The sequence below is a fragment of the Belonocnema kinseyi genome, chromosome 3 (assembly GCF_010883055.1).
Source record: "Belonocnema kinseyi isolate 2016_QV_RU_SX_M_011 chromosome 3, B_treatae_v1, whole genome shotgun sequence".
In the NCBI taxonomy this organism is placed as follows: domain Eukaryota; kingdom Metazoa; phylum Arthropoda; class Insecta; order Hymenoptera; family Cynipidae; genus Belonocnema; species Belonocnema kinseyi.
The window spans coordinates 59,865,811-59,891,670 of NC_046659.1; the positions used below are offsets into that span (position 1 = coordinate 59,865,811).

At 29.6% G+C, this 25,860-nt stretch overlaps 4 protein-coding genes across 7 annotated transcripts in view; 3 read left to right on the forward strand and 1 right to left on the reverse strand.

The window, feature by feature from the left end:
- LOC117168730 overlaps positions 1–2,457 on the forward strand; it is a 134,729-nt gene extending 132,272 nt beyond the window's left edge. The window contains exon 14 of one of the 2 annotated variants that reach the window (XM_033354458.1): positions 318–2,457. In XM_033354458.1, coding sequence (XP_033210349.1) covers positions 318–506 — 189 coding nt within the window. In that variant the 3' untranslated portion in view covers positions 507–2,457. The remainder of the gene's footprint in view (positions 1–317) is intronic. The other variant, XM_033354459.1, reaches the window with a different exon arrangement.
- An 827-nt stretch (positions 2,458–3,284) lies between these two features.
- Positions 3,285–5,986, forward strand: LOC117169064 (peptidyl-tRNA hydrolase ICT1, mitochondrial). 2 transcript variants are annotated; one of them, XM_033355170.1, is made up of 4 exons: positions 3,285–3,329; positions 3,406–3,547; positions 5,357–5,545; positions 5,660–5,986. In XM_033355170.1, exons 2-4 carry the CDS (start codon positions 3,524–3,526, stop codon positions 5,912–5,914), a joined length of 468 nt encoding a protein of 155 aa, XP_033211061.1. In that variant the 5' UTR covers positions 3,285–3,329; positions 3,406–3,523; the 3' UTR covers positions 5,915–5,986. The 2 variants fall into 2 exon arrangements, with proteins under 2 accessions (XP_033211061.1, XP_033211060.1); XM_033355169.1 differs by having other exon boundaries at positions 3,285–3,547.
- A 2,469-nt stretch (positions 5,987–8,455) lies between these two features.
- On the forward strand, positions 8,456–14,407 carry LOC117169143 (clusterin-associated protein 1). The gene is made up of 6 exons (XM_033355342.1): positions 8,456–8,646; positions 8,739–8,935; positions 9,987–10,382; positions 13,379–13,617; positions 13,710–13,867; positions 14,008–14,407. Exons 1-6 carry the CDS (start codon positions 8,625–8,627, stop codon positions 14,286–14,288), a joined length of 1,293 nt encoding a protein of 430 aa, XP_033211233.1. The 5' UTR covers positions 8,456–8,624; the 3' UTR covers positions 14,289–14,407.
- A 141-nt stretch (positions 14,408–14,548) lies between these two features.
- Positions 14,549–25,860, reverse strand: part of LOC117169137 — a 150,157-nt gene continuing 138,845 nt past the window's right edge. The window contains exons 5-9 of one of the 2 annotated variants that reach the window (XR_004466613.1): positions 25,588–25,783; positions 25,168–25,395; positions 22,197–22,507; positions 18,533–19,097; positions 14,549–15,609 (exon numbers count right to left, since the gene is read on the reverse strand). Coding sequence is in view for 1 of the 2 variants with exons in the window: in XM_033355330.1 (XP_033211221.1) it covers positions 18,593–19,097; positions 22,197–22,507; positions 25,168–25,395; positions 25,588–25,783 (1,240 nt within the window). In the remaining variant the exon portion in view is untranslated. Of the gene's footprint in view, positions 15,610–17,673; positions 19,098–22,196; positions 22,508–25,167; positions 25,396–25,587; positions 25,784–25,860 lie in introns of those variants that run through there. The other variant, XM_033355330.1, reaches the window with a different exon arrangement.

Genomic DNA, 25,860 nt, shown 5'->3' on the forward strand with positions numbered 1-25,860 from the left:
CCCCCCCCCCCCGCAAACATCCGATATTCAGGAAATGGATTGACAAATTTTCTTCATTTAAAAAAAGTATAACTTCGTCAAAGTTTTATTTTTTTAATGCAATCAATTCTTATTATATTCTGAAATATGCTCATTATATAACTTTTTTGAAAATCATTTCTTATGTAAATTTAAGATTAAAAATAATGTTGCAATCTTATATAATGTACATTTCCCTTAATTAAATATTTAAAAGTGGTGCTAATTCTCCCTTGCAAATAATATAGCTCTCTAAATTAAACAAAAAAATCTAATCAACATTTTATTTTTGTTTTCAGTCTATTGAGGAAGTTTACGTGGACCACATGAACTCAGTAAAATCACCACAGCCTTCGTTGACCTTCATTATCAAAACCACAGCGCGTCTTTACCACCTAATGGCACCAAGTGCAGAAGCAATGCGAGTTTGGGTCGACGTAGTTTTCACAGGAGCTGAAGGATATCACGAATTTGATCATGGTGTCTAATAAAAACACAATTAATCTTTTTTGAAACAAGATGCCTTGAAAAGATCACGTGGTCACTTATATATAGAAGATGTAATTCTTCATTTCGAGAAAGCAGTTGAAATCTTACCAACAGTTTTTAAATAATTAGCATCAACTGCTAATCATATAAAGCGATCTCAGACAGGAGTAAAATAAAAAATAAAACTCCTTGTGCTTGATCCAATTCTTTATGAATTAAAATCGAAGGATCCTTGACAATATTTAACTTATTAGACTCAAGTAGAGTATAAATTCAAAATTAAATTCGGTAAAAAAAAGAGATACTAGTAAATTTGATAATCAAGAGGTGCTAAATTATCTAATCTCTCAAAATCCAATTTGAATATTTAAAAAATCTCTATTTTCATAGAAAATAGACGAGTAATTTTTAACCATTTGTTGGGAATTCTACGTACTAAAAACGAAAGAGAGCTTTTGGATCCAGTGTCTTGTTAGAAAATTTTTCTAGACAAGTTGCGAAACCGTTTTATCTAAAATTAATTTGGAAAGCATGTTATTTCTACTCTATTTAATCTAAATTATTGTAAAATATTTTAAGGAATTATGCTATACTGCCATTAGAAACAAAAGTTTCCACAGATATAACAACTCTGCAGCTGGGATTAATATTTCTAAATCGTTTTCTTATTAGAATAATGCCGGAGAGTGCCAACATAATTAATAACTAAGGGCATTAGCGAAAAGTTATACAAGTATTACTCGTCGATGACCTTACGAAGTATACAAGTCTGTTAGTGTATACAAATGTTTAATCTAGTCTTCCGAGGTAGGAGAACGCAAGTGCAGATTCGTAATTTCGTTGATGAGGCTTGGAAATTCTGTGCAAGATCTTCGACCCTTTTGTCGAGAGAAGGCCATTCCTGGAATAAACCAGCTCTTAAAATACGAAAATTGTAAATATATTATGTCTTATACATTATGTAAGCCTAGCGTAATATTTCTCAGAAGTGCTTTTTCTCTTTCGAGATTTTCTCAAATGATCGACAATAAAATTCAGAAGTAAGATCCATCACTAAAAATGCAGGATGAGTGATCATTTTTTTTTGCAATTAAGTGCCAATCAGAGTAGTTAAATTCATTAAAAAATGTAATGAAATAAATACGTATTAAAATATGTAAAAAAAATGTTATTGTCTCGTAGAATAGAAAAGAGCTCAATTGTAATACATTGGATAAAAGGTAGAAAACACAAGCTTTTGGAAAATGAATCCCTCAAATTAAATATAAACTAAAAGTATTGAATTTTTATGATTTTGATTGGCACTGTAATTCCAATTTGTATTTGATAGCAATTTATATTCGAGGGTGAATACTTTAGCACAAACAATCAACGAAAGTGTACTTCTTTATGGATTTTGATACTTTTAGAAGACAAGATTTTATAATAAGAGTAATTTGATGAAAATAGTTCCACGCAGGAATGAAATTTGATCATTTAGTCCAATTATCGCAACTAAATCTGGCGATATTATTACTTATCTCAAAACTGATTATTTTATTACAAGTATTATGTATCTACAATTATCAAACGTATTATGGAACTTGATTGAGTCTGCGTTGTTGAAAAATAATATCAAGTTCCATTTATATGAAGGAAAAGAAACTTTTTGTATTTAATCTTGCCGCAAATTAAAAGAGCGCACAAAAGTTGTCAGTGAAAAATCGTAATTCTTATCAAATTAATCATTTACGGTATGAATTGAAGCATGCGTGATTATATTCGAGTGACTTTTCATTTACTCCTTGATAAAAATTGTTATTTTCGTTAGTAACTGTATATTTTTAATTTTTATTCTGTCAACGAAAGCAGTATAAACTGTATGCGAGAGTTGTTTGTCTGATTTAATTCAAATGATGCCTTTCTACCTTTAGTAAAACACAATACACGAATCAAAATACTTATATTGAACATTGATTTTTTCCTTCGCCCTGTTTTCATTTCCTTTAACCAGTGAATTTTCAAATCCCTTTAGAAATATTCTAGTGCTTTTAAAAATGATATTTTAATTAATGAGTTCTCCGGTTACCGCTTTGGTATTCTTAAGTTTTGATGTTATGTTGCAATACCATTAAAATTATCAAGTAGAATTTTGCATTAGTATTTAAAATTCTTCATGTCCTACAAAAACACATGTGTAAAAACCACTTTTGATTTTTTTCGATGCTTCTTGAACATCGCATGGATTTTAAAATCTTCAGGATTCAACATTTTAATCAAAAGATGCAAACATATATCTTTTGAAGAAGCACTCCTAAATATTTCTATTCGGATTTTCTTTTACAATTTATAGTTATAAAACTTAAATAATATATATGATATAAATTATAGCAATATTGTAAAACAATTTTGGTTACTAATGTCAGAAAAAATAATTCAATATTTTCTTTCTATCGAATAATTTAGGATAATAAAAAATAAGCAGTTGGTCCCATATAATATGTGGTGCAGACATCGTAAATTAGAGACAAAAAAACATTCCATGGTTTAAGTCTCGTGAAACTGGGAGGACTAGTATGTAGATAATAAAATTTTTTGGTTTTTCGTTCGAGGTCTTATACATAATCCAATTTATTTGCCAGTAAAATAATGCATTATTTCAATAATTGGGAAATATTAATTAAAGTATAAAAGTTTCTTATAAATGTTGAAATAATTATAATTTTAGATTTACTGAAATAGATACCTAATTTAAAAATTAAATGTATCGATTGAATTCGAGAACGATAATCGGAAGGAAGTGTCATGGCCGCCGGGTACTAAACACCTAACCAGATAAAATTGTAATGTTCTATTCATTATTTAATAATATCACTGATATCAAACAATAAAAGACAAAAATATGAATTTCCTTGGCAGACAGTTTTTAAAAATAATACAAGATGAGATTAGAAGCCAAAGCAACGTGTGTGCAGTGAGAAGACTCTTTTCTTACAAAAGTGCTTTCTCCCTGGAAAATTTATATCCAAAAAGCAATATGCGTCTATACACGCCCAATTTTGTAAGTAATGCGAATTTATATTTTTAGTTCCGATTCATTTTAGATATGAAATCCAGAAACTACAACTTCTACTTCATTTTTTTTGTTTTCGAAAAATATATACATAACCTCAAAACTTAACCCCTCATTTTGCATCAATTTATTTTCGATATCTTATAACAAAAATCAACGCTTCATGCTCTAAAATTAGTAAATTAGAATTTTCGAGATTCACGAAATATTTGTGCTTCAGTCTGCATTTATTTATTTCTAAACTGAGGAAAAACTAATTTTAAATCCTATAATGTGTACATTTTAGAGGTTTTAGTTTTATGCTTAATATTTTATTTCTGCTTTATGTTTTATATTTTATAATATAATTTAGGACTTTGAATTAATTTTTACGAACATGAATCCATAAGCTATATTATTAGAAACAAAACTATATCGCTGATACAAGCCAGGGAAATTTCATACAAATACATATACATAAGATTACAAAATAAATAAGTTTGGAGTAAGCGAACAAAACATCATAAATTTCTTTTTGAAAAAATAAGTTATCTATGTTTTTAGCATTTTCAGGAATCGAGGAATATGGCTATTAACACTTGGTACACAAAAATTCTATTCAATCAAAATTGTGCATGGAAAATGTCAAAGTATATGAATTAAGTATCAAAAATAAATTAAAATATTAATAGATTCAATAATTCGATAATACTGGATAACCAGCTAAATAGTTTATGATTTGTCATATTTTGTTCGCTTTCTTCTTTACCGGTCAACTCAAAAATACCCGCATGAATGCTGTATTTTCTAAAAATTGTAAGTTTACATGTATTATCGCTGGTAATTTTGTGTCAAACAATATACCATGACATTTTACATACGAATTGTAAGTTCCTTAATTTTTATAGAAATAGATCGAAGTGCAGTTTTAATTGGTTAGATTATAGAATAGCTTTTACCACCCTTTATTTCATGGACATTTTTTGTTTTAAAATCAAACTATTGAAACATTAAATTGAAGTAAATTTGAAGCGATTTGTTACAAGAAAGCATTAAAATTATTGTTAATTGCATTATTATAACGTGCCAAATATGGGTCTACCAAAAATTTGAATTTGCCATATTCAACTTACCATTAAAGTGTTTTTAGACATTCTTGCTGGGATAAAGAGTATATACACGAAAAATTTTAATCTTTTAAAATAAAATCGAACATATTTTGTGAATTGTTTTCATCAATATAACCAATTATAAAAATTTTATTTATAGTTTTTTAAAAGTTGGAAAAGGGGTCGAGGTGCTTTAGAATTTGAAACGACTCTTTCTTTAACGACTTTAGCAAATCTTTCTTTTTTTGTAAGTAAAATGGTTTATATGAACAAAACAAACAGCAAAATATGTCAAGATATGTAAATAAAAGTTCAAAGTATACTTATTTATAACTTTTACCTTGCCGGGATTTGTAAAAGGACTTAAACGGTAAGTTAGATACGGCTAATTCAAATTTTTGGTAAACACATATTTGACACGTTATAATAATGCAATTAACAATAATTTTAATGCTTTCTTGTAACAAATCGCTTCGAATTTACTTCAATTTCATGTTCCAATAGTTTGATTTTGGAAAAAAAAATTCCGGAAAATAAAGGGTGGTACCAGCTATTTTATAATTTAACCTTTACTTTTTTGACACGAAGTTATAATTTGCTTTAAAGGACTCGGACGGCTGCCAAATTGTTATAAGATTAAAAAATATAAAAACAAATCACTACATTTGAAATAAATTGAATTTGCAATTAAGAGTCTTTCGATTCTCAGGTCCCAGAAGATCCAAACGCTAAATTCAATGGATTTATACCCTTAGACAAGATAAAAGTTACATACAGTTGCAGTAGTGGACCTGGTGGTCAAAATGTTAATAGAGTTAACACCAAAGTAGATTTAAGGTTTCATTTAAAAGAAGCAACGTGGCTTGACGAAGAAATTAGAGAAAAATTATCCGAGCAGGTAATAATTTTTTTCAAAATACTTTAAAGAAATTTTAGATACTTTAAATAAAAATCTCCAGTACATTTGTTTTTTAAAGTAGACAATATTTTTAAACTCCTCTTTAATTTTTAGTGTAAGAATAACATAAACAAAGAAGGGTACCTAATCATCAAATCGGAACTAACGAGATCTCAACAGCTCAATTTAGCCGATGCACTTGAAAAGCTAAGAAATTTGATTAGAAAAACTATGGTTGAACCACGTGAACGGTCAAGCGTATTTTGGGAAAGAATAAGAAAACTCCAGGTTCAAGCTGCTCAGCGCAGAGTTTTTGCGAAAAGAATGCGATCGCAAACAAGACAAGACAGAAGAGGAGCAGATGTTTGAGTTGACTCATAAATTTGGATTTTAAGATTCACTTGTAAAAGATATTTCTGTACAAATACACTTAATTAGTAGAAAATATCAGATTGCACTTTTTTGAAAATTCATATAAATTTATAAGAAAACCGTGAGCATCAAGGAACTTGTTTCACTTTTGGTAAATTAGATTAAACATTCCAAATTTCAAATCGAACGCGATCATAAAAGGAGCGATTCAGATTTAAAACATTTAAAATAAAAAAAATATCTTAGGTTTGACCACTTGAGTTTTAAGCGTGTGCCAGATTTCAAGATTTCAAATATTTCACAAAAAGAAGATTTCAGAATATTTCCTCACATATTTTTAAGATTTCAGAGTTTTCGCCAAGATTTCAGAAAGGTTTAAAAGATTTCGCATAAATTTGTAGTTCCTAGTATAATTATTTTTGTATTTTTCTTTTGCATTAAACAAACGTTGGAAATGGTAGAAATTTAAAAAAATAATTATCTCAAAAACTACAAGTTTTCGATGAAAATTTGACTTCTTTCTCATTTTACAAGTAATTAAAATGTTTACAGAAAATGACAATTTCCGCATTGTTGTCAACTGCTTGCCTGTGATCGGTATTCCCGTATGGCGCGAATTTTGAAAATGGTTCGGACATTTTCAAATTTCGCACCATCAGATATTACCAATCACATGTATATCTGAAGAAAAATGAGATTATTCTTGATCACTTTTCAGAGGACGTTACAGGCTCATAACACGGTGATTGCGAATAAAATTCGTTAAAATATATCAAAGAATTTTGACAACAAAATTACATTTTCCATTTGTAATCGCTTGTGATCGCTTTTAAATGTTTAATTCTATAAACAAAATTAACTATAGTTGAATGGTACCAGTACAAAACTTGATACAACAACCAAACTTAAATCATTATTTTTAGGGGTAACATCACTCTAGCGGCAGAAAAAAAACCTAACTTTGAGGATTTATTTTAGGAGTATGAAAAAAGTAATAGGATTTCTTTTTAGAAGGTTTGTTTATCACATATTAAAGTTTGCAAATTTTTATACAAAAGGACGGCGAAAGAGCTCGTTTTGAAAATCTTCTTTTTTTAAATGACCTTAACGTTTTTCTCGTAAAATATAAGACCTGGAACGAAATTACCCAAATTTTATTATTATTTATATACTATTGGCTATAGAACTACGTAGGCTTTTTTACATAAAATTTTGTATATACAATGCACTTTTAAAGAAATTAATCGGTTTTTTGTCCAAAAAAATAAGCTGTAAATTGTTTATAAAAAAAGTTTACATTAAATCAAAAAACGGCCACACGTATTTCCATAGAGAATGTGAAAAAAGTTGTTTCGAGAAAAAGTTTTACGAGCAATTAAATCCTTGACATCTTTTATCACTAATCTGCGATACCTACACCACATATAGGCCCAACTGAATATTTTTTAATGATCCTAAAGTGTTGTTTAAGCCAAAACAAAAAAATCTTTTTTTCCAAAATCCTAGTGGTGTTACCCCTTAAGTCAAAACAAAAGTCCTCTCTCAAGCGGAAGTGTTACCTGATTGAGGTCAGTTGTGGACTGCGATAAAAAATATAATCGTCCGTTTCCTTGAAAAAAAACTTGGGTACTCCCAAGATATTCCGTTTTTAAATAAGGGTAAAAAAGATTTAATTTAAGAAAGATAGACAATTCCGAGTAATTCGTGCAAGAATTTCGACGTAACAATTATTCACAGGTTTATCTACCTGAAGTTCCGAACGTTCAAATAAAGGAAATGAAAAAAAATTTTTTTTTCTGAAATTAGCCTAGCGGAATTAGTTCAGCTAAGCATAAAAATGAGTATTATACGAAAAAATCTAAAAAAAAAATTTTCAAGGGTAAAACACCCTAAAATGTAACGCAGATGGGGGCAACACAGAATGTGCCGAATGACCGCCTTTATACACTTTTTTATCCAATAAAAGATAGAGTTAATTTACCATGTAGTAAAACAAGTTTTTTTCAGTGGGGTAAGAGCCGCCGGAAAGAATATTTAAAACCACCCTTAGTGTATCAAAATCAGAAAATCGTCAAAATGAACGCCTTTATACAGTTTTTTTCGAGTTAAAAATACTTTAAATTTACCTTGTTCTTTCCAGCGGCTCTTACCCCCTTGAAAAAACTTGTTCTATAACAAGGTAAATTAAAAGTATTTTTAACTCGAAAAAAACTGTATAAAGGCGGTCATTTCGATGATTTTCAGATTTTGAAACACTAGGGGTGGATTTAAATATTCTTTCCGGTGGCTCTTACCCTAATGAAAAAACTTGTTCTATAACAAGGTAAAGTAACAGTATTTTTACCTTGAAAAAAACTGTATAAAGGCGGTCATTTCGACGATTTTCTGATTTTGTTAGACTATAGGGGTGGTTTTAAATATTCTTCATTTTAGGGTGTTGTACCCTCACTCACTCCATTTTCGTAAAAAATTTGGCTGTCTAGTTCTGTACTGCCACCCTTCACTTATAATGTCTATAAGTTGTGAAAAGACATTTTTCCTGTTTGAATTAAAACTGGGTTAACATTGAGACACGTGGACGGTGGCCTCCATGGCAACGCTGAGCCCACAAAACACAAACAAACCCAGGAAAGCATGTATTTCACTGCACACTAGTACGAGTCGCATGAGTAACTCATGTTAATTAAGTGTTTTAATATACAACAAAATGTCATTCCGTGATTTGCGAAGTAAGTATATTATTTATTAACACTCTCAGAATAAAATTATATAAATCTTACTTAAAGGAGAGTAATAAAAATGCCTACCTTTGTTCTCGTAGATTTCACGGAGATGATGAGGGTCCTTGGTTATCCTAGACTGATTTCTTTATCTAATTTTCGAATGCCGAATTTTCCTCTGGTTGCGGAAATCCTGATTTGGTTGACCAAAAGATTCGATCCGGACGCGAACATTCCATCCGAACATGAAACCGAAAAAGATCGAGTCAACTTGATCCGACAAGTTGCAGAGTTTATGGTAATTATAACCTCAACATTGTTTTATGGTCACACTGCATAATGTTGGCATTTAACACTAAAAAACACTTCCGAATTTTACGAACACTGAATTTAATCTATCAAAATTGATTATGTTACAATAAACAATTAGAAATCAACAAGTAGTGTACATATATAAACAAATAACAATTGAACTAAAATCTAAATAACCCGGTAACAAGCGTTGAATTCAGAAAAATTAAGAATTTATATTCCTATGAATACGCGATTTTTCCTCCGTCTAAAAATCCCCCAACGGGAACAGAAAAAGTGCAAATCCTATTCCTCTCAATCGCCTTAGTAAAAATTAAGGAAAGCATTTACTTGAGCTATTTTTCAGTATTAAATCTTTTTATAACTAATAAATTCGAAAAATATTCAAATTTAAATTTATTTATATGTTAATAATTTATTTAAACGTCTTAAAAAATGCAACAAAGAAATCTATGCAAATGTGTAAATTTAAATAATTTTAACTCTAGAGAGGCAGAGTTGAATTGGTGAGAATTAAAATTTCAGAATTTACATTTCGCATGAAGGAATTAAAACAACATATTACACATATTTTGTGAACTTATTAGAAGGAATTAAATAAAATGAAAATATCACCACTTCTGAGGAATAAGAAATATCTCTGTGAGGTGCGTTACAGGTAAAATGAGAAGGAATTAAATATATTGAAAACACGTTCTCTTTGGGAGAATAGAAAACTGCGTGGCGGTCGCTATGGAAATAGAAGTGAATAAGGCAAAACAATAGAATGACTTTACTTTTGACCAATTTTACCGAAATTTCAAGACTTTAATTATGAATTGAAAAAAGTATTAAAGCTAGGCTTTAAAGAAAGAAGTTAAAATCTTAACACGTCACCAAAAAATGTTAACATTTAACACATCAACTTCGAAACTTACCGTTGCAAACCAACCGCCCGGTGAAAGATTGTTGCGATTTTTGACACCAACTAACCTCACTTTTGTCAATAACAAAATTTACGCCACTAATTTTACTTAACCTTGACAATTTAATTGCAGGCGATAACGGCGAATGTGAAGTTAAACACGAAAAAGCTGTATCAAGCCGACGGTTATGCAGTGAAAGAAATATTGAAAATAACCACGTTATTGTTCGACGCACAAGTCAAAAGTTCCGAAGATTCGACACAACACGCGAGTCTTCGGAATCTAAACTTCGATATTTCGGATAAAATAAACGAATTAAAGTCAACGAGGCAACTGGCCAGTGAACTTACGACAAATGGAGCAACACTTTTTGATCTTCTAGGTCGCGAAGCCGAGCTTCGTGAAATTCGCAATTCCAAGGTTTCCCGGCAATATGACACTTCCGAGATCGAGGTGGCTCTAAAGGAGACGATTGATAGTACAAGGAAGGAAATCGAGGACACAAAAAAGCAGATTGATAATGTTAAGGTACAAAAAATGATTATTTATCGCGGCGTCCACTCAGCAACGGGTTCGTTTAAACAACTTGTTTAATTTCAAAGATCTGAAACAGTCCCTGATAGTTTGCAGAACTATCAGAAGATGGCGTGAGCAGGCGAAATTTGAATTTTTGAATTTGAAAGCACAATAAACGGCCATTTTTTATTACGAGTAGTAATTGCACGTGCACTCGCGCGTTCATGTGTCTGCATTTTTATTTTCTAACATTAAAATTATAAACAATATAAAAATTAATTATTGAACAAATTGATGAATATTAAGTTGTAAAAGTTTTTGAAGTAATAATTAATAATGACAAATTTTTAATTCAAAGCATTTGAAATAAAGAAATATATAGAGGAGAGTACCCAAATATGAGATACCAACTCTGTTTGGCATGATTGTCGGAATTCTATGTACTGAATTTAAAAGTAATATAGGTCATTTTAAAGGAAATTTAGTTCGTCATAAGAAGCTCAAATAAAAAATTTTATTAAACATTTTTTTATGCTGAAAATACAAAAAATGTAAAAAAGTGCTTTTTCCAAACTCGTCAAACTGTTCTCATAGTATGAGATACCCCAGGAAATAGCTAATAAAATGCAAAATAAAGTATTATTTTTAATGAAAAACTTCATTATATGTTTCCGAAGTATAAATTTACTGCTATTTAGATATATTTAGTTTTTGCAGTAGTCACAAACATTTTTGTAACCAATTTTCCCCGCGCAGCCACAGTGTCATAAAAACCACAGGTATCTCATATTACGAGAACCACACCATGCAACTATGCACTTAACTATGCCTGACCTGTACAATGAAAAACTTCAAAACTATCGATATTTTCCTACTTAGTTATTCAATCCCCATCACTCCAGACAAACTTTACTGCTAAATACATATTTAATGAATAATAAATAGGGTTTAAATAATTCCCTTCCAAGCACTCGACCACCATCGATTTCACAAAAAGTTCGCCTATAATCTTTAGAAGCCCAATGAAAAATGGACTGTACCACGAAATTAATCTTTCTTCAAGGGCTACAAGTTAGTGATAGAACCAACAGAGTGGGTCTCTTAGTTTAGCTTATACCCCGTTTTCTCATATTACGAGAATATATCATATTCGAGTACTCTCCTCTATATTTTAATATTTAGAATTGAAAACGTTCAAATATAAACTGTTTTCGATTAGATAAAGTTTTGAAAAAGTACATTATTTCCAAAATTAGAATGGAGCGAAAAGGAATAGTGCGATTCAAATTCGATAATTGGAAATTCAACAAATTTTTAACCAAAGCTCTAAAAATTGAAACATTTTGAACACAAATTCTGAAAATTGAATAATTCCATTAGAAAGGAGTTTAAATTATATAATTTATAATTTAAAGCGTTTACAGTTGACAAATTTCTTTTTGAATGAAAGTATCTCAAAATTGAATGATTTCAGATAAAAATGTCAAAAATAAAACAATTTTAAAACGTTAAAACTTGAATATCCTCGGGTCCGTATTTTGAAAATTATATAATTTAAAGTTAAAAGGAATTGAAATATATTATTTGGAATACAAAATTTCATCTTTCAGTGCCTTGTTCTAAAATCTTCTCATTGTTAGAGCTTGAATTTAAGAAATTATCTTATTTTGTTATTTTTTTCAGTTATTATGAAGGCATTGAATTCAATCAAATTTAAATACTCTTTTTCTTTAAACTGAAAATAGTGCCACTGCCAAATTTCAATTTGATATGCTATGATTTCAAAGAATTAAGAAAACCTGACAATTTTGTACCTTTAACATTGGAACCAAAAAATTAAATATAAATATATATATAATTTTAAATATTGTGTACTTTTAAAGTTGAATTATTCTAAAAACTTTAAACTTATATGCTTTCTAATTGTAAACATTTAAAATTAATTAATTAAAACTTGTAGCGTTTAAAATTAAACAATTCTAATTTTCGTTTATAAATTGGAAACATTATTTTTATACATATTTGATGATGATGGTAATTTTATGACATTTTATGACAATTTTTGAAATTTAAATTTATTCATAAATTTGAAACTGAGTTAAAATTTAATTCTTTTATAACTTCAGAAAAAATAGAAAAATAAAAGCTTTTCATTGAAAAGTATTTTATTAATGTGATGTGGTTATATGAAATGTACATATTTCGTGGTTTATAAATGATAAAGATTCTTGATATAACGTTTGGTAACTCAAAAAGAATAGTATTTTTGATAAACAATAAATCGTTTCTAGAATTAAAAAAATTCACTGAACAAAATTTAATTAGGATTTTCTAAATTCTAAAGGTAGAGAATGTAATTCAAGTTTATTCATTTGACTTTTTTCTGAATACCTTAATATAATCCGAGTTTTAAATATGACAATTAATTATCAATCAAATCTTTCGTTTTTAAGATGATGATTATTTATTAATTTTGAATTATCTTCCATTAAAATGTCATTTTTTAAGCGAGAGAAACTTGTATAGAATACAACAAAATTTGGATTTGTTTTGATACAAAATATTGTATAAATGATCAATAATTTGATAATAAATATAATTTTTTCATGTTGATTAGTACAAAATAAAGTTAAAAATTACTTTTCTGAGAATAGCAGTATTTTTTTCTACAAATAGTACAATCTGATTTCAATTTTGTCTATTTTTATAAAATCGTGATAGCCCCAGTAATTGTGAAACTTCGTTACAATTTGAATATATTGTTAAGAAATATGTTAAAAGTAACATTTTAATTGATAAAACATATGGATTCTTAGCGCTTTTATAGTATCAAATGGAGTTTCAATTAACACCACGAGTACTCGGAAGTTCATCTTACTATTTGGGAAAATCCTTCCAAAAGATGTGTATACTAATATTATTTGAAAAATTAAATTGTACCAGAAAGTAGAATAAATCATTATAAATTATAATTTAACTTTCTTACATGAATCAATGTTTAATTTCAGGATACAGAGCAAAACCTTGATGCGAAAATAGAAAGGCGACGAACTGAACTCGATAGAAATGAAAAAAGACTGCAAACTTTAAGAAAAGTTAGACCTGCTTTCATGGAAGAATTTGAGAAACTCGAGGTTGAACTCAAGTCTCTCTATGAAGATTATCTTCAGAAATTTCGGTACCTCGCATATCTAGAACATCTCCAAGAAGATGATGCAAAAGCTGAACAAGAAAGATTTGAAAAAAGGTAATTTTATAAACTAATTGAAATATTTACTATATGTATTATTTAAATATAATTTATAGGAATCTTATAATTTGTTCATTTAATTTTTACAGACAAGCTGCAACGAAAAAACAATTGGAACAATTGAGATCTGAAGATGTGAGTTTTGAGAGCCTATTAGAAGGAAATGATTCAATTTTCACCCACAATCTTCAAGATCCTCTTGCTCTTGGAGATGTGGACAAAAGAGCTTCTGAAAAAAATAAACCAGGTAATAATCACCGTTTTTTAAATAATCTTCTATTTTTTTATCTTTTTGACTAATTATTTTAGGTACTTTAAATCTCAGTTTTTTCTTTAAAAAGTATTTCTTTTTCTCTATTTTAAACTATTTTTAAATTAAAATTTCAGAAACTGGAAGATCATCAAAAGCGCGAATATCTCATCAACGTAGAGTATATGGAAGTATGTCTGGTCGACAAAGAGGAGTTATTGTTGAAACCAACGATAGTGGAGATTCATTAGATAGCGATAGTGATTTATTGATAGACGGAGATCTCGACGATGATGATGACGATGACGACATGCTTTTAAATTCTGTTAATCCAGGAGGAATGAGCGAATTTGAACTGAAACCCAGTCAAGAAAAACGTGCAGTCAGCAAAATTGATCACTCGGATGAGGACTTTTGAATCGGTTTGTTTTTAATTACCAATGTACCTTCCCTAGAATCTAGAACCTGCAATTAGCCCAGAATTGCTATCAAAACCTGTAATATTTCTCCGCTAATAAAAGAATAATAGAAAAACTACAAATGTCCACATTATTTTTAATCCAATTTAATTCCATCTACTCGAATTTCAAATACCAGAATAAATTCAACCCTGAATAAAAATATAAATGGCAATAAAACACGGAATTATAGAGTATCTTATTTTTATTATTAGTCTCATCTATACAATCGATTGAATTGTTTTCGCAATCAGCCTTTCTGCATTCTCTTATAAGTAAAATTAATTGAATATACTGCTGTCTTAAATAAAAATAATACTGCTTTCATTCGGCATCATTATAAATTATAAATATATTAATGCCATGTAATAATTACCTGATTTCTGCTTTGCCGACTTCTGTAAACTAGGAATCGGATAAGTTTTACAGGGCCCTGATGATTATAAATTACGTGTATTTGATATGTACAGTAGCAACATTATTTTTCTCAAAATTTCTACCTTCTCTTATATACAATCATATTGTTTTTAATTTCGATTACACCAAATTCGAAGATCAAATTTATACTCTAAAAGTCAAAACATACACAATAAAAATATGAGAAATAGAAACAAGCAAATTATACTAAAATTAAAAAGCAATATTTTATTCACATAAATAATTCTTGGCCCCTAAAAACATTTCTTTTAACTCTATGAAAAATGAAATAAATTTCCCAAGTAAATTTGATATGAATTTGTCCAATCGAGTTTCTAATGAATTTTGTATTTGTTCTCTTAGGCATAGAAGATTATGCTTAAGCGAATTCAGTATTTTCGAAAAAGTCTTCAAAAAGTTTAATTTCAAGCACCCTTAACTAATTCCTATGATTAGCTTAACTTAACTACATTAAAATCTAACTTTACAGTACACATACAAATAAACTACGCTTATGTCCGATCCTATAGATATGCGTGAGTGTGAACACTTACGTTATAAAGTCGTTTAAAATACACAAAACGAAAAATAGATCAGAATACATCATTTACAAATGTACCTTATCGACCAAAGCTTAGGACCTAAAGAGTAATTCCTTTCAGAAAATGACGATCTTGTCATACAAGTGGCAGAAAATACCTATATACGTTTATATAAAGTCGTAAAAATAAAGAAGCACCAGAGTGAAAAACGTAATCGCCTTGAGGCCTTTTAATCGGATTCAAATTTCATCCTAGGTTCCGTTTCATAGAAAAATATTATCGACTCGTGTTTCACAAACCGTTCTTACAAAGTCGACCTCTTCTGGAAAAAGACATCACAGTTGGTGTTTTTCGCCAAAAGACATTATTTGATCATTGATGGGTGCATTGTTATTTATCAAACTGAAATATTAGAAGTTTTAAAGGCTAGAGATGCTGAATTAAATTTTAAATCAGCTTCATTTAAAAAGTGTTGCAAATTTAAAATTAGTTCAATGGATCCATCATTGATCTCAAATTACTCTCTTATTTCTTAATAGTACAATCTCTTTCTAGAGATCCACTTGATTGTAGCAAGCGATCCTCAATCAGGATTCCAATTTCATTGTCATTTTCAAACCGCGAAAAATCGCGATTCGATTGAATTCGTTCCATATATTTCATGTGCTTGTTGCATACTTTGAACATTCGTTGTGCATGGAATTGAAATTTATGCACAAGCATAAAATATGATGGACTATTTAAACACACCCAAATTTTTAATCAGTCAAATATAAAGGCATCTAAATTTGAAACCATCAACAATATCAACATAGTCAGCCAAAAGAAACAGCTTTCGATTTTTAGTAAGCCACCACCTTTATCTTTTTGGAAGGAAATTCCATATTTTTTCAAATCGGTTAATATCAACCCATGCCATCAAGGTTGTCACGTTATAACGATGTAAGTGCCCCTTTTTTAAAAATATGTTTTATTCGCTTAAAAATTGTTATCCACATTATGGTGAAAAAATGGATTTTTAAATTGTTCAAACAATTTTTGTTTAAACAATTCTTTTGAATAAGTGTGTTATCCAACAACTAATAGCGCCATATATATAGTGAATTTAAATTCTATACCATGCAGTTGTTTGTTCATATACCAGGTAACCCATTTGGTTCATCACAAATAGTGAAATACTTTATGTAATTTTTTTTTGCTGAATCGAATGGCACTATTAGTTTTTCCGTTTCTTGCATTTTTACAAAAATTGTTTAAAAAATTTAAAAAATATTTTTTTCTTGAAAAACCATCTTTTAGCTTTTACACTATTAATTGTACAAAGATTTTATGACAAAATAATTTTTTTCAAAATATGGAAAAAAATTTTAAATTGTAATTTTTTACTTTTGAGCCTTTTATTTGTCTCGTCAAATATTTCTGATTTTGCTCTGATATATTTTATATTAATTAAACTTTAAAAATACAAATTAAAAAAAATTAATGGCACTCACATGTTTATGACAAAGGACGATTTTAGACAATATTTTGCACGGATCGAATTCACTTTTTCCTACTTTTGTTTCATTAACTCTCGAATGTACTTTCTAATTTTTTTGCTTAAAAAAATAAGTTGAATTTTAAGAAAGTTGCTTAAAAAAATCATTCGAATTTTAAGAAAGTTTTTTTTTGTTCACTTGAAGACATTTTCCCTTGGCACTTACATGGTTCTGCGATGACACCCTTCAGATACTTGTAATGAAATTTTTATAAACGGACTTTTAGTTACTTCTTAAGAAATGTTCAAGGAATATTTTCCACCAAAAATAAGTTTTTTGACAAATTTATGTTACAGACAACTTTTTAAAATGTTGACATATATAATATTTTTATTCGATAAAAAATGCCATTTTACATATTTAAAAAATGTTTAAACAATTATTATTTATAAAAAAATGTATATACCCTGTACACTTAATTATTGTTAGGAGTGCTATTTTTTCATTCGGATATTTTTAAATTGGTTAAATAATTTCCATTTGTTTAAATATTTTACATACAAAATTATGAAAATTTAGCATTTCCTGGAATTGCGAGTAATTCCAGCACTGTTAATGAATGCTAGGAGTAATTTTTGTATGTAAGACATTTAAAATTCTTTCAACAATTCCAATGTATTTACATTTGTTTCTTCTCCATAAAAATAATGAAAAGTTGGTATTTACACAAAAAAAAAAAACATTTTCCATTTGTTTCAACAATAATTCTTTTTACATGTTCTTTACACAAGTTAACTGCCTGAGTAATTCGACAAGAAAAAGTTACTATTAATAAATTACTGAACAAATTTTTTAAACAAATAACAAGAAGATGTTAAATCATAAGCTGCTTAGTTTAAGAGAATCAATACAAATTAGAATTTCCTCCAATACCTTTCAAATTAAATTAGAATTAAAAGTTCTCAAATATTTGGAAAAATTTAGTAATTAAATTTGGAACATTAGGGATGGAAGGTATTCAATTTTTTATCTTAATCCAACCTTCCTATGTATGTATATCTCTAAAAATGTTCTGTTTTTCTATTAATTAATTGTCGTTAATTGTAATTTTTTTATTAAATGCTTGCCTTGGCGATTGGTTGTACTTCTTCCATTATAATTTTACAGAACACTATCTATTTCTTGACATAGTGGTCTACAAACCCACCCGTCAAACTACAAAAAAAGAAACTCTCAATGTGCTGGAAATTGTTCCTCTGAAAAGGTTTTTGTCTCTCCTGTAAAATTAAGTTCGATGGAGTAAACATTCATTACATCTATCATTCAATCCGAAAACACTCAATTTTTATTATTTATGTGTAAAATGCAATTATTTAACAAATAATAATTGTTTAAGCAATTAAAAATTAGTTAACAAATAACCCGAATTAATTTTGATGACCCAGGAGCACGGGTTTATATTGATGAATTTGGCTCAAACTTAGAGGAAACCTTTTGCGATTAACGGGGATCGTTCCCCAAAAATAAGAAAATTTAATTTCATCGGGTATAAATTCGACCACCCTAAGGCAGTATCCAAATTTTCAAGCTGGCATTTGATTTTGAAATATTACAAATTGCAAAACATCCAACTGTACAATCTCCTGAACCAATTTTCTTTTAAAATCCACATGGTCCGTGAATTGAAATCGAAGGTACCAAAAAATTAGCACCACTTTGAATAATAATTCAAGCGCCGTTGTAATTATAAAAGTAAGTCTTAGCTACCTTAGGTGTACCAGTGAAGTTAGCGATAATCCAAAAGGTATCTTCAAATAAGGTTTTTCGCTACCTTTCTGTCTTTTCAAAATGATTTGTCTTGATCTTCGCAGATTCCAGTGGCATTTTTAAGTCCGGTAGAGGGCACTCCTTATTTAATCCCTTCCAAGTCTTGTCAACATTCTCGGCCAGTTTTTCCAAATATTTATAGGCCGATCTGTCGACCAGGGACTGCGTTTTGATACAATCGTCTCCACCGAATTCGCAAACACGATAGTGGTGTAAAATTGCAGCATCAGACGGAACATTGACTGTTCCATGTCCTGGAATAAATTCCCAAACGAAGTGGTTTCCAGCTTCGACCACTTCTCTAGGTTTGCAGACGTATTTTGATCTCTGTTTATGAGGATGGAGTTTTGATCGACGTCTTGTTTTTCTCAGAGTGATGAGACCAGATTCTATGGGATTTCGGCTTGTTGAGACGTAAGGATCATCTGCCCACTGGAGGTAGAAAAAGGCATTTTGGAATGAAAAAGCCCCTGTAGATTTTGTGCTGATGCGAGTTCCCATCCACCTGGAAATTAAGTTACACACTTTTTATCGTAAGACTAGAATTGGGAGGAATACATTCGAATTGTACTTTATTCAAACAGAAATAGTTGAAATTGAAGATAAATACGGATCCTCTACATTTTAATATATTTAATGTAACTTTGAGTTTATTGATAGGAAAGTATTGGAATAGCCGCCTTAGAGTGATTCACGTTAGTAAGCAAAAAATAATTTCAGAACCTGAACATGCACTCTAACCTAAGTTGAACCTTTTAATAGCCAACATTAAAAAAATCAAAATCGCATATGATATGAATAAATGCAATGAAACTTTTTGAACTAATTTTTAAGGAAAATAATAATTCTATCTTTTTTTCAAATATTCCAATAAGAATTTGACATAAGGTGTCAATTATAAAATCTACAATAAGATAATTTAAGAAAGTTTCTTATTATAGGAAAATGTGAAACAAGTAAAATAAAATCTTATTTTCCTTAAGGATAAGTTTAAACATTTTCATTAAATCTTATACAATGATGGTTATATAAAAGGGGAAATTTTTTTTTTACATGTATAACAATTTAATACACGATTTTCAAGAAATTGAGAAAATAACAAATAATAAATAAAAAAGATAAAACTCTCAATCATATCCGATTTGTATTTTTTTTAAAAGTTTTGTTGGCTAAAAAGGCCCAACTTAGGCTAGAGTGTGTATATTCAGATTCGAAAATAATTTTTTTTAACCACACAAGTTCGGGTAGGATTTTTCCAAATTTAAAGATCGATGTTTTCAGAATTTAGAAAGAGATAGCTTACAATAAATCTTACTTATGAAAGAAATAATAAAGAAAAATACACCAAATAAAATTATAAGGAATCTTTTAAAGAATAGAATGAGCTATTGTCCATTATTTGAGTAGCGTGTTTTTGAATTTCATACGCATCTGTTTCTCATATTTCTTCAAAAACTAGTCATAGCTTACGAAAAAAATAGGAGAGAAGGGGGAAAAAGTGGACAGAATTCTCAAATATAGGGATTTTGAGAAAAATAGGAGGAAAAAGGTTCTAATAACATCATCCAGTTAAATAAAAGTTCTTTAAAAATTCAGGAACAGTAAGTGGTCGTTTTCTGATCGATTTTTGCAAACAAATTTTTTTTCATTTTTATAATTTTCTCGGTTTCTATTGAGTGTACGATAACTCGATAACTCAATACCATGCGAAATAGTCCACTTTGATCTAATGCACGCATTGATTTTACGGAATTCTAAGCTCGTTACCCGGCAATGATAGTGAATGTTAATCATCTGCAATATTGGCCGACAAGGGTTAAAGAGAATAATATAATTTTTTAATTTAACTCAAATTAGTGAAAATACAACATTTGATACTTTCGTAAAAATTGAGTGCATTTAAATTTTAAGGGAAAAAAGTTAAAGATATGTTTTAAAAGACCGTGGGTACGTGAACCGAAATTTCAGTAGGAATAGCTGGATTTTTTCGGTATGAGTAGCTAGACATAGAAAAGGGACTATTTGCACCTATATTTAGGTACAAATAACATTCTTTCTCCGGTACATACCCAGGAAACAAAAATCCATTCACTTCTGTTGAATGGGGTTCAAAGGCTTTTGAATTGCGTATCTGTCACTGGAATTCTAAATTGCCGCTGATTTATTTTTTAAAGACTTTTAGTCGTTATAATTTTGTTGACTAACTTATATGCCGTAAAATACCAATAACAGAAATAGCAAAAGGAATCTAGTAGACCTGCGCATGATTTCTTTTAATCTTTCCATAATTTATAAATTTTAAAAATCCTGATAAATATGGCATTTTAACCCCGAAAAAGTCAGTCTCATTCAAAAAGAAGAAAACCGTTTAAATATAACCTTTTTTGAAATGGTCATTACAGTACATGGCAGATTCGAAGCTGCTTGAGAACATGACCGATTTACATAGTCGCAAACCGATTCTGTTTTAACTTTCTGAATCTGCAAATGACAAATACGCAATTCGCAGAGTCGTTTTTGCAATGGATTCTTTTTTCCTGGGTATAAGACACGCCCAATTTTAAAATTATTCAAATTAAAGTAGTATATTTTAAACATGTATGAAACTTTACGCCCGATACATAAAACTTTACGTACGCTCGGGGGTATATCTATATCCCATGCATAGCTTACCGGCGTCGGCATTTGATACGAAAGGCTAAAAGTTTGGGGGGGGGGGGGTATGAACCCCCCTAAACACCTCCCCTGGCACCGCCACTGCGTACGCTATTTCTTCCTTTCACTTACAATTTAAAATTGTCAAGAACACCAAACATCCTTTATCTGCTTTACATGCTTGTTTACAAGGAGGGTAGGAAAAAAGTATAGTGTGTATCAAGGGCGTATAGCCATTTTTTCTCGTGCGACTGCCGCCTCCGCTTTACTTGGGTGGATATTCGCCTCGTCTAAATAGCCTTCTTTACATATTTGATACACAATGTATATGTCACGATTATTCACTATATTTCTTAGACACATGGGACTATATTTTTGTAATAAAATATACTAATTAGTAAAATTTGAGCGGTGCTTACATTACAGAAAAAATAATAAAAATGGATTTCCTACTCCTTTAAAAGCAGGACAGATAGATAATTTTCTATCTTGACGAATGTATCTGAGTATTTGATTAAATTGGGCTTCCCTTGGAAAATTTGTTTCTTCTGAGGAGTACTTTCTCCATCGAAATTTTATATTAAAATCAATATAATCCTGAAAAAATCCAACTACATTAGTACCAAAATCTGAGCAGACCAAAACGGTTAAATAAGCCAATGGTTATTCGAATAATTTCAGATAAAACTAGTAAACCAAATTAATGACTAAAACAAATAATCAGTTTTATGTATAAAAAATATCTACATAAATAATAATATTCAAATAAAATTATAATTCACTGTCAGCTCACTGCTTTTATATGAAAGAAAATTTCAATCTATATGGTAAATAGAAACTGCTGCTTCTCTCAAGCGAATATCCTGAAAATTGGTTTCTGCTTTTTAAAATACAGATTTAAACACAATAGTGACAACTTTTAAAGGGAATATTTGAAACATTAACCAACCGTATAAGCTCGACTATTGTATCATCATGCCTGGGGATGATGAATTCATCCAGATCCACCAGAGCGACGTATTCGAATGTGTACATCGATCGATAAAGGCAGTCGTTTAATGCAGCAAATAGTCCTTCGGTACGAATTTCCCTCTGAGAGATCATATCCAGATGATGCCAAGGGAGGAGGGTAACGTACCCTTTTTGCTCGTAATACCTCAGTGCACATCCAGCATCCGGACCCACCGTATCATTGTAGAGAGTTACATGAGTGCCACCCAGGAGCCTGTACAGCTCAATAAACTCCACTAATTGCAAAACCTGCGCGGATTTAACGTGTTTTTTATTACACACCATACGAGGACTCAGTGAGCGAGGGGGTTGTAATTCAATAACGTGCCAAGCTTCTTTTTAATCAAGCTTAAAATTTATATTTTATTAAGACGAATTACGATTCGCAAAAAAGCTTACACGAATCGAATTTATAATGAGACATATCATTAGGTTAGGTGATTATTTTGTGTATAATTATTTTTTATTTGAGGAGGAAACATCTTGTCTTAATGAGGATTAAATTATTTGGCACCGAATCGTTCGAGCGCAATTGTATGTGCCTTACGAATTATCTGAATTTTTTGGAGGCATTTTCAACTATCGAAGAAGGAATGCAAAACGTTTTGGATCGTTGTTGATTCTAGCTTCAAAAACAAATAAAATAAAGATCAACACTTAAAAGTCAATTAAAAATGTTCAAAATCGAAAGCAAAAAATAATTAAAGCTTTTATATTTTCAAGCTTCCAAATGAGGAAACACTTTGAAAACAATTAGATGCGAACTAATCGATACTGAAGTCTCTTGTTAATCAAGTGAAGTAATTTCTTGTAATTTAGTTACGAGCGAGATGAAATGATACAACTCGAATTTATAGGGAAATATCCGCAGTTATTAGAATAGGTGATAATTTTATGCACAATTATTTTTCATAAAAAGAGGAAACTTTTCTTGTTTAGATAAGGCTTCAAATGTTAAGACTAAAAATTCTACATTTCAAAGCATACAAATTATAAAGTTTCTGCATCTTATATTAATAAGAATTTGAAAACATGTTGAATTCATTGATTTTTTTTCACAGATTTTAATTTTGAACTATTGAAAGAAAATTGCAAAACCTGTTTTCGTCAAATACATAAAAATTTGACAGCATTGAAAACTTATTTTTAATGCGTATAATACATATATTGAAAAATATTTTCTCACGTGTACCCGCGCCAAGAATCGGGTGTTCTTGGATGGGACTAAAAGTTGAGAAAAAGTAGTCCTATTAGTATGGGATAATAAAGCTTAGGATTCTCAATTTCGAAGTCATTAACCCTCCTACCACCCACAGTGACATATATGCAACGTTTGGAAGACTTGAGTTTTTTTTTAAATATGACTTTGAGACGAAAAGCAATTTTTAACGCAAGGGTTTACATGAAAGTCAGGACGGTAATGAGCTAGAATTTTAGTTTTGTATAATATGCCTAAATATCTCAAAATTCAGAAAAAAAAGAAAGTTTTAAGGGCGGTAGGGGGTTTACGACAAAATGTTTTTGTCTTTTTTTTTTTGAAAAATATAATGTTGCCCATTCTGTTTAAGGAAAATCGTCTCTTGGAAAGGAGTTGTACTCTTTTAAAATCAGTTTTAAAAATGTAGTTTCGATAGAATTTTTCCCGTCCTTTTCAGTGATTATAAAATTTATATGGAAAAACTATTATTTGGCCTTAAAAAATGAATGTAAAGTATTTTTGTTCTCAAAAGATGTATTAACCTTCATTGCTGAAAGTCAAATAATAGATTTTCCAAAAAATGCTTATGATCCCTGAAAAGAGCGAGAAAAATCTTATCGAAAAAGTAACAGACAATATTTTTTTATTGAAGATTCGAATGTGAGTATCCTAAGATTTATTTTGAAATAAAAAAATAAAAAAATGGATTGTGCTTAAAAAAATTGTGGCCTGATTTTGAAAACTAGGAGTAAAATTTTGAGTTTGGTTAAAAATGGTTATAACCATGAAAAGAACTTCGGGATGTAAAAATTTGTAATTCAACGTCTGGGAAACAACAAATTAGTAGCTGTAAGGAAAAACCTTATTTTATCGACTTCTGCTAAACTATTTATTCAGCAATGTACAATAATGACGTTCCGGAACCAGACCGATTCTCTCATCAGATTATCTTAGGTCATTTCGCAGAAATTTATGGATAATATCGAAAAGTTTTGAGTCGTTAAAAATTAAAATTATAATGATGACGGGATGTGCAGTGTGCACCCTTCGTCTCCAACTTAAGAAATAAGAATTAAGAATAATTTTAATTTTATTGCTGAATAAATAGTCTGGAAAAAGTCGATGAAATAAGGGTTTTCCTTTCAAATAATAATTAGTTATAACCATTTCATCGACAGCAGTCCTTTGAAAAAACGATAGTATCAATTAGACCCAGTAAGTAATGCATTTCAGAAAGGTATCTAGTCGAAAGGATATTATTTAAAAGGGTGGGACGTATCCAGTCATTGCATAATCTTAAAATTAACTATGGAATATAAAGAAGCGAATTAAGAGAGGTTTCATTCATTAAAATGTAGATCACTAATTTTGTAACAAATTTTATTTGATTGAAGATATTGATCGGATAAAACAGATATTTGTCATGATTCAAAATGAATCGTGTGGTATGGCTTTACTACGCTACTCCATTATTTTAATGTTTAACGTCAAACTGGATTTATCAATCTGGAGACAGCTTATTAAATCGTTTTCATTTGAGTACCTTTGTTGATTAAAATATCGCCAACGATTTATTACTAATTCTATTAATTTTTCAGCATAATAGAAAGTGAAGTAATGAATTATTCTCAAATAATAATTATACATTTATTTAACTCCGTTTCAAAAGATTTTAAAGGGGGAAATAAGATATTTTAGAAAAAATACCTACTCTATTGTAATCATAATGTAGAGGCTTGACGCAAATAGCCAGTGGCTTTTTCTCTACAGGTCTCTCGATAGGTCGATTTTGAACCAAAATTCGATTTGTGGGTTGTGCTCGAAGTCGAGCAACTATACTGACAGTCTCTGGTATTTTCACTTTTGATGAAGAATCTTTTGGTATTGGACATATCACGAAGCAAGCGCTGTACTTCAGATTCCAATTTTCTCGAATTACCTACAAAAAACATCTAATATTTAGATAATATCTAATATTTAATAAACATATTTAACATTTAATGTTGATTTATACTACTTTTTTAAATAATGAAGTTAAAGTTAATATCATTTTAGTTAATTTAAATTAAAGCAAATCCATTTGTTATATTTTTATTAAAATTAAATTTAGTATGTAATTTTTAAAAAGTACCTTGACTTTTGCAGGAACTGTGATAGAAGATGTGATATTTGCATTTTGCTGAGGATACCAAAGACGACACCAAACTCGCTCGGGACTTCTTGTTTTGGTAGCACCAATTACTCGAACTAATCCTGGGCTGCCTCGATTTGCAACTCCACCCACTATTCTGTCGTCGAAGTACGCCGAATACACGAAAAATTTAAATCTACGGAATAGTGGTTTATTAAATTACAATTAAATTACTGATTATCAAAACTATAAGACATTTATGATGAAAATTAA

What these genes read in the sequence shown, in the direction of transcription:
- LOC117169143 (XM_033355342.1), top strand. Translation starts at nt 8,625, where the DNA reads ATGTCATTCCGTGATTTGCGAA. An exon ending in GACAAGTTGCAGAGTTTATG is followed by an intron (nt 8,936 to 9,986) that starts GTAATTATAACC and finishes ATTTAATTGCAG; the next exon opens with GCGATAACGGCGAATGTGAA. An exon ending in AGCAGATTGATAATGTTAAG is followed by an intron (nt 10,383 to 13,378) that starts GTACAAAAAATG and finishes GTTTAATTTCAG; the next exon opens with GATACAGAGCAAAACCTTGA.
- LOC117169064 (XM_033355169.1), top strand. Translation starts at nt 3,389, where the DNA reads ATGAATTTCCTTGGCAGACAGTTTTTAAAAATAATACAAGATGAGATT. An exon ending in GTCTATACACGCCCAATTTT is followed by an intron (nt 3,548 to 5,356) that starts GTAAGTAATGCG and finishes TTCGATTCTCAG; the next exon opens with GTCCCAGAAGATCCAAACGC. An exon ending in GAGAAAAATTATCCGAGCAG is followed by an intron (nt 5,546 to 5,659) that starts GTAATAATTTTT and finishes TTTAATTTTTAG; the next exon opens with TGTAAGAATAACATAAACAA.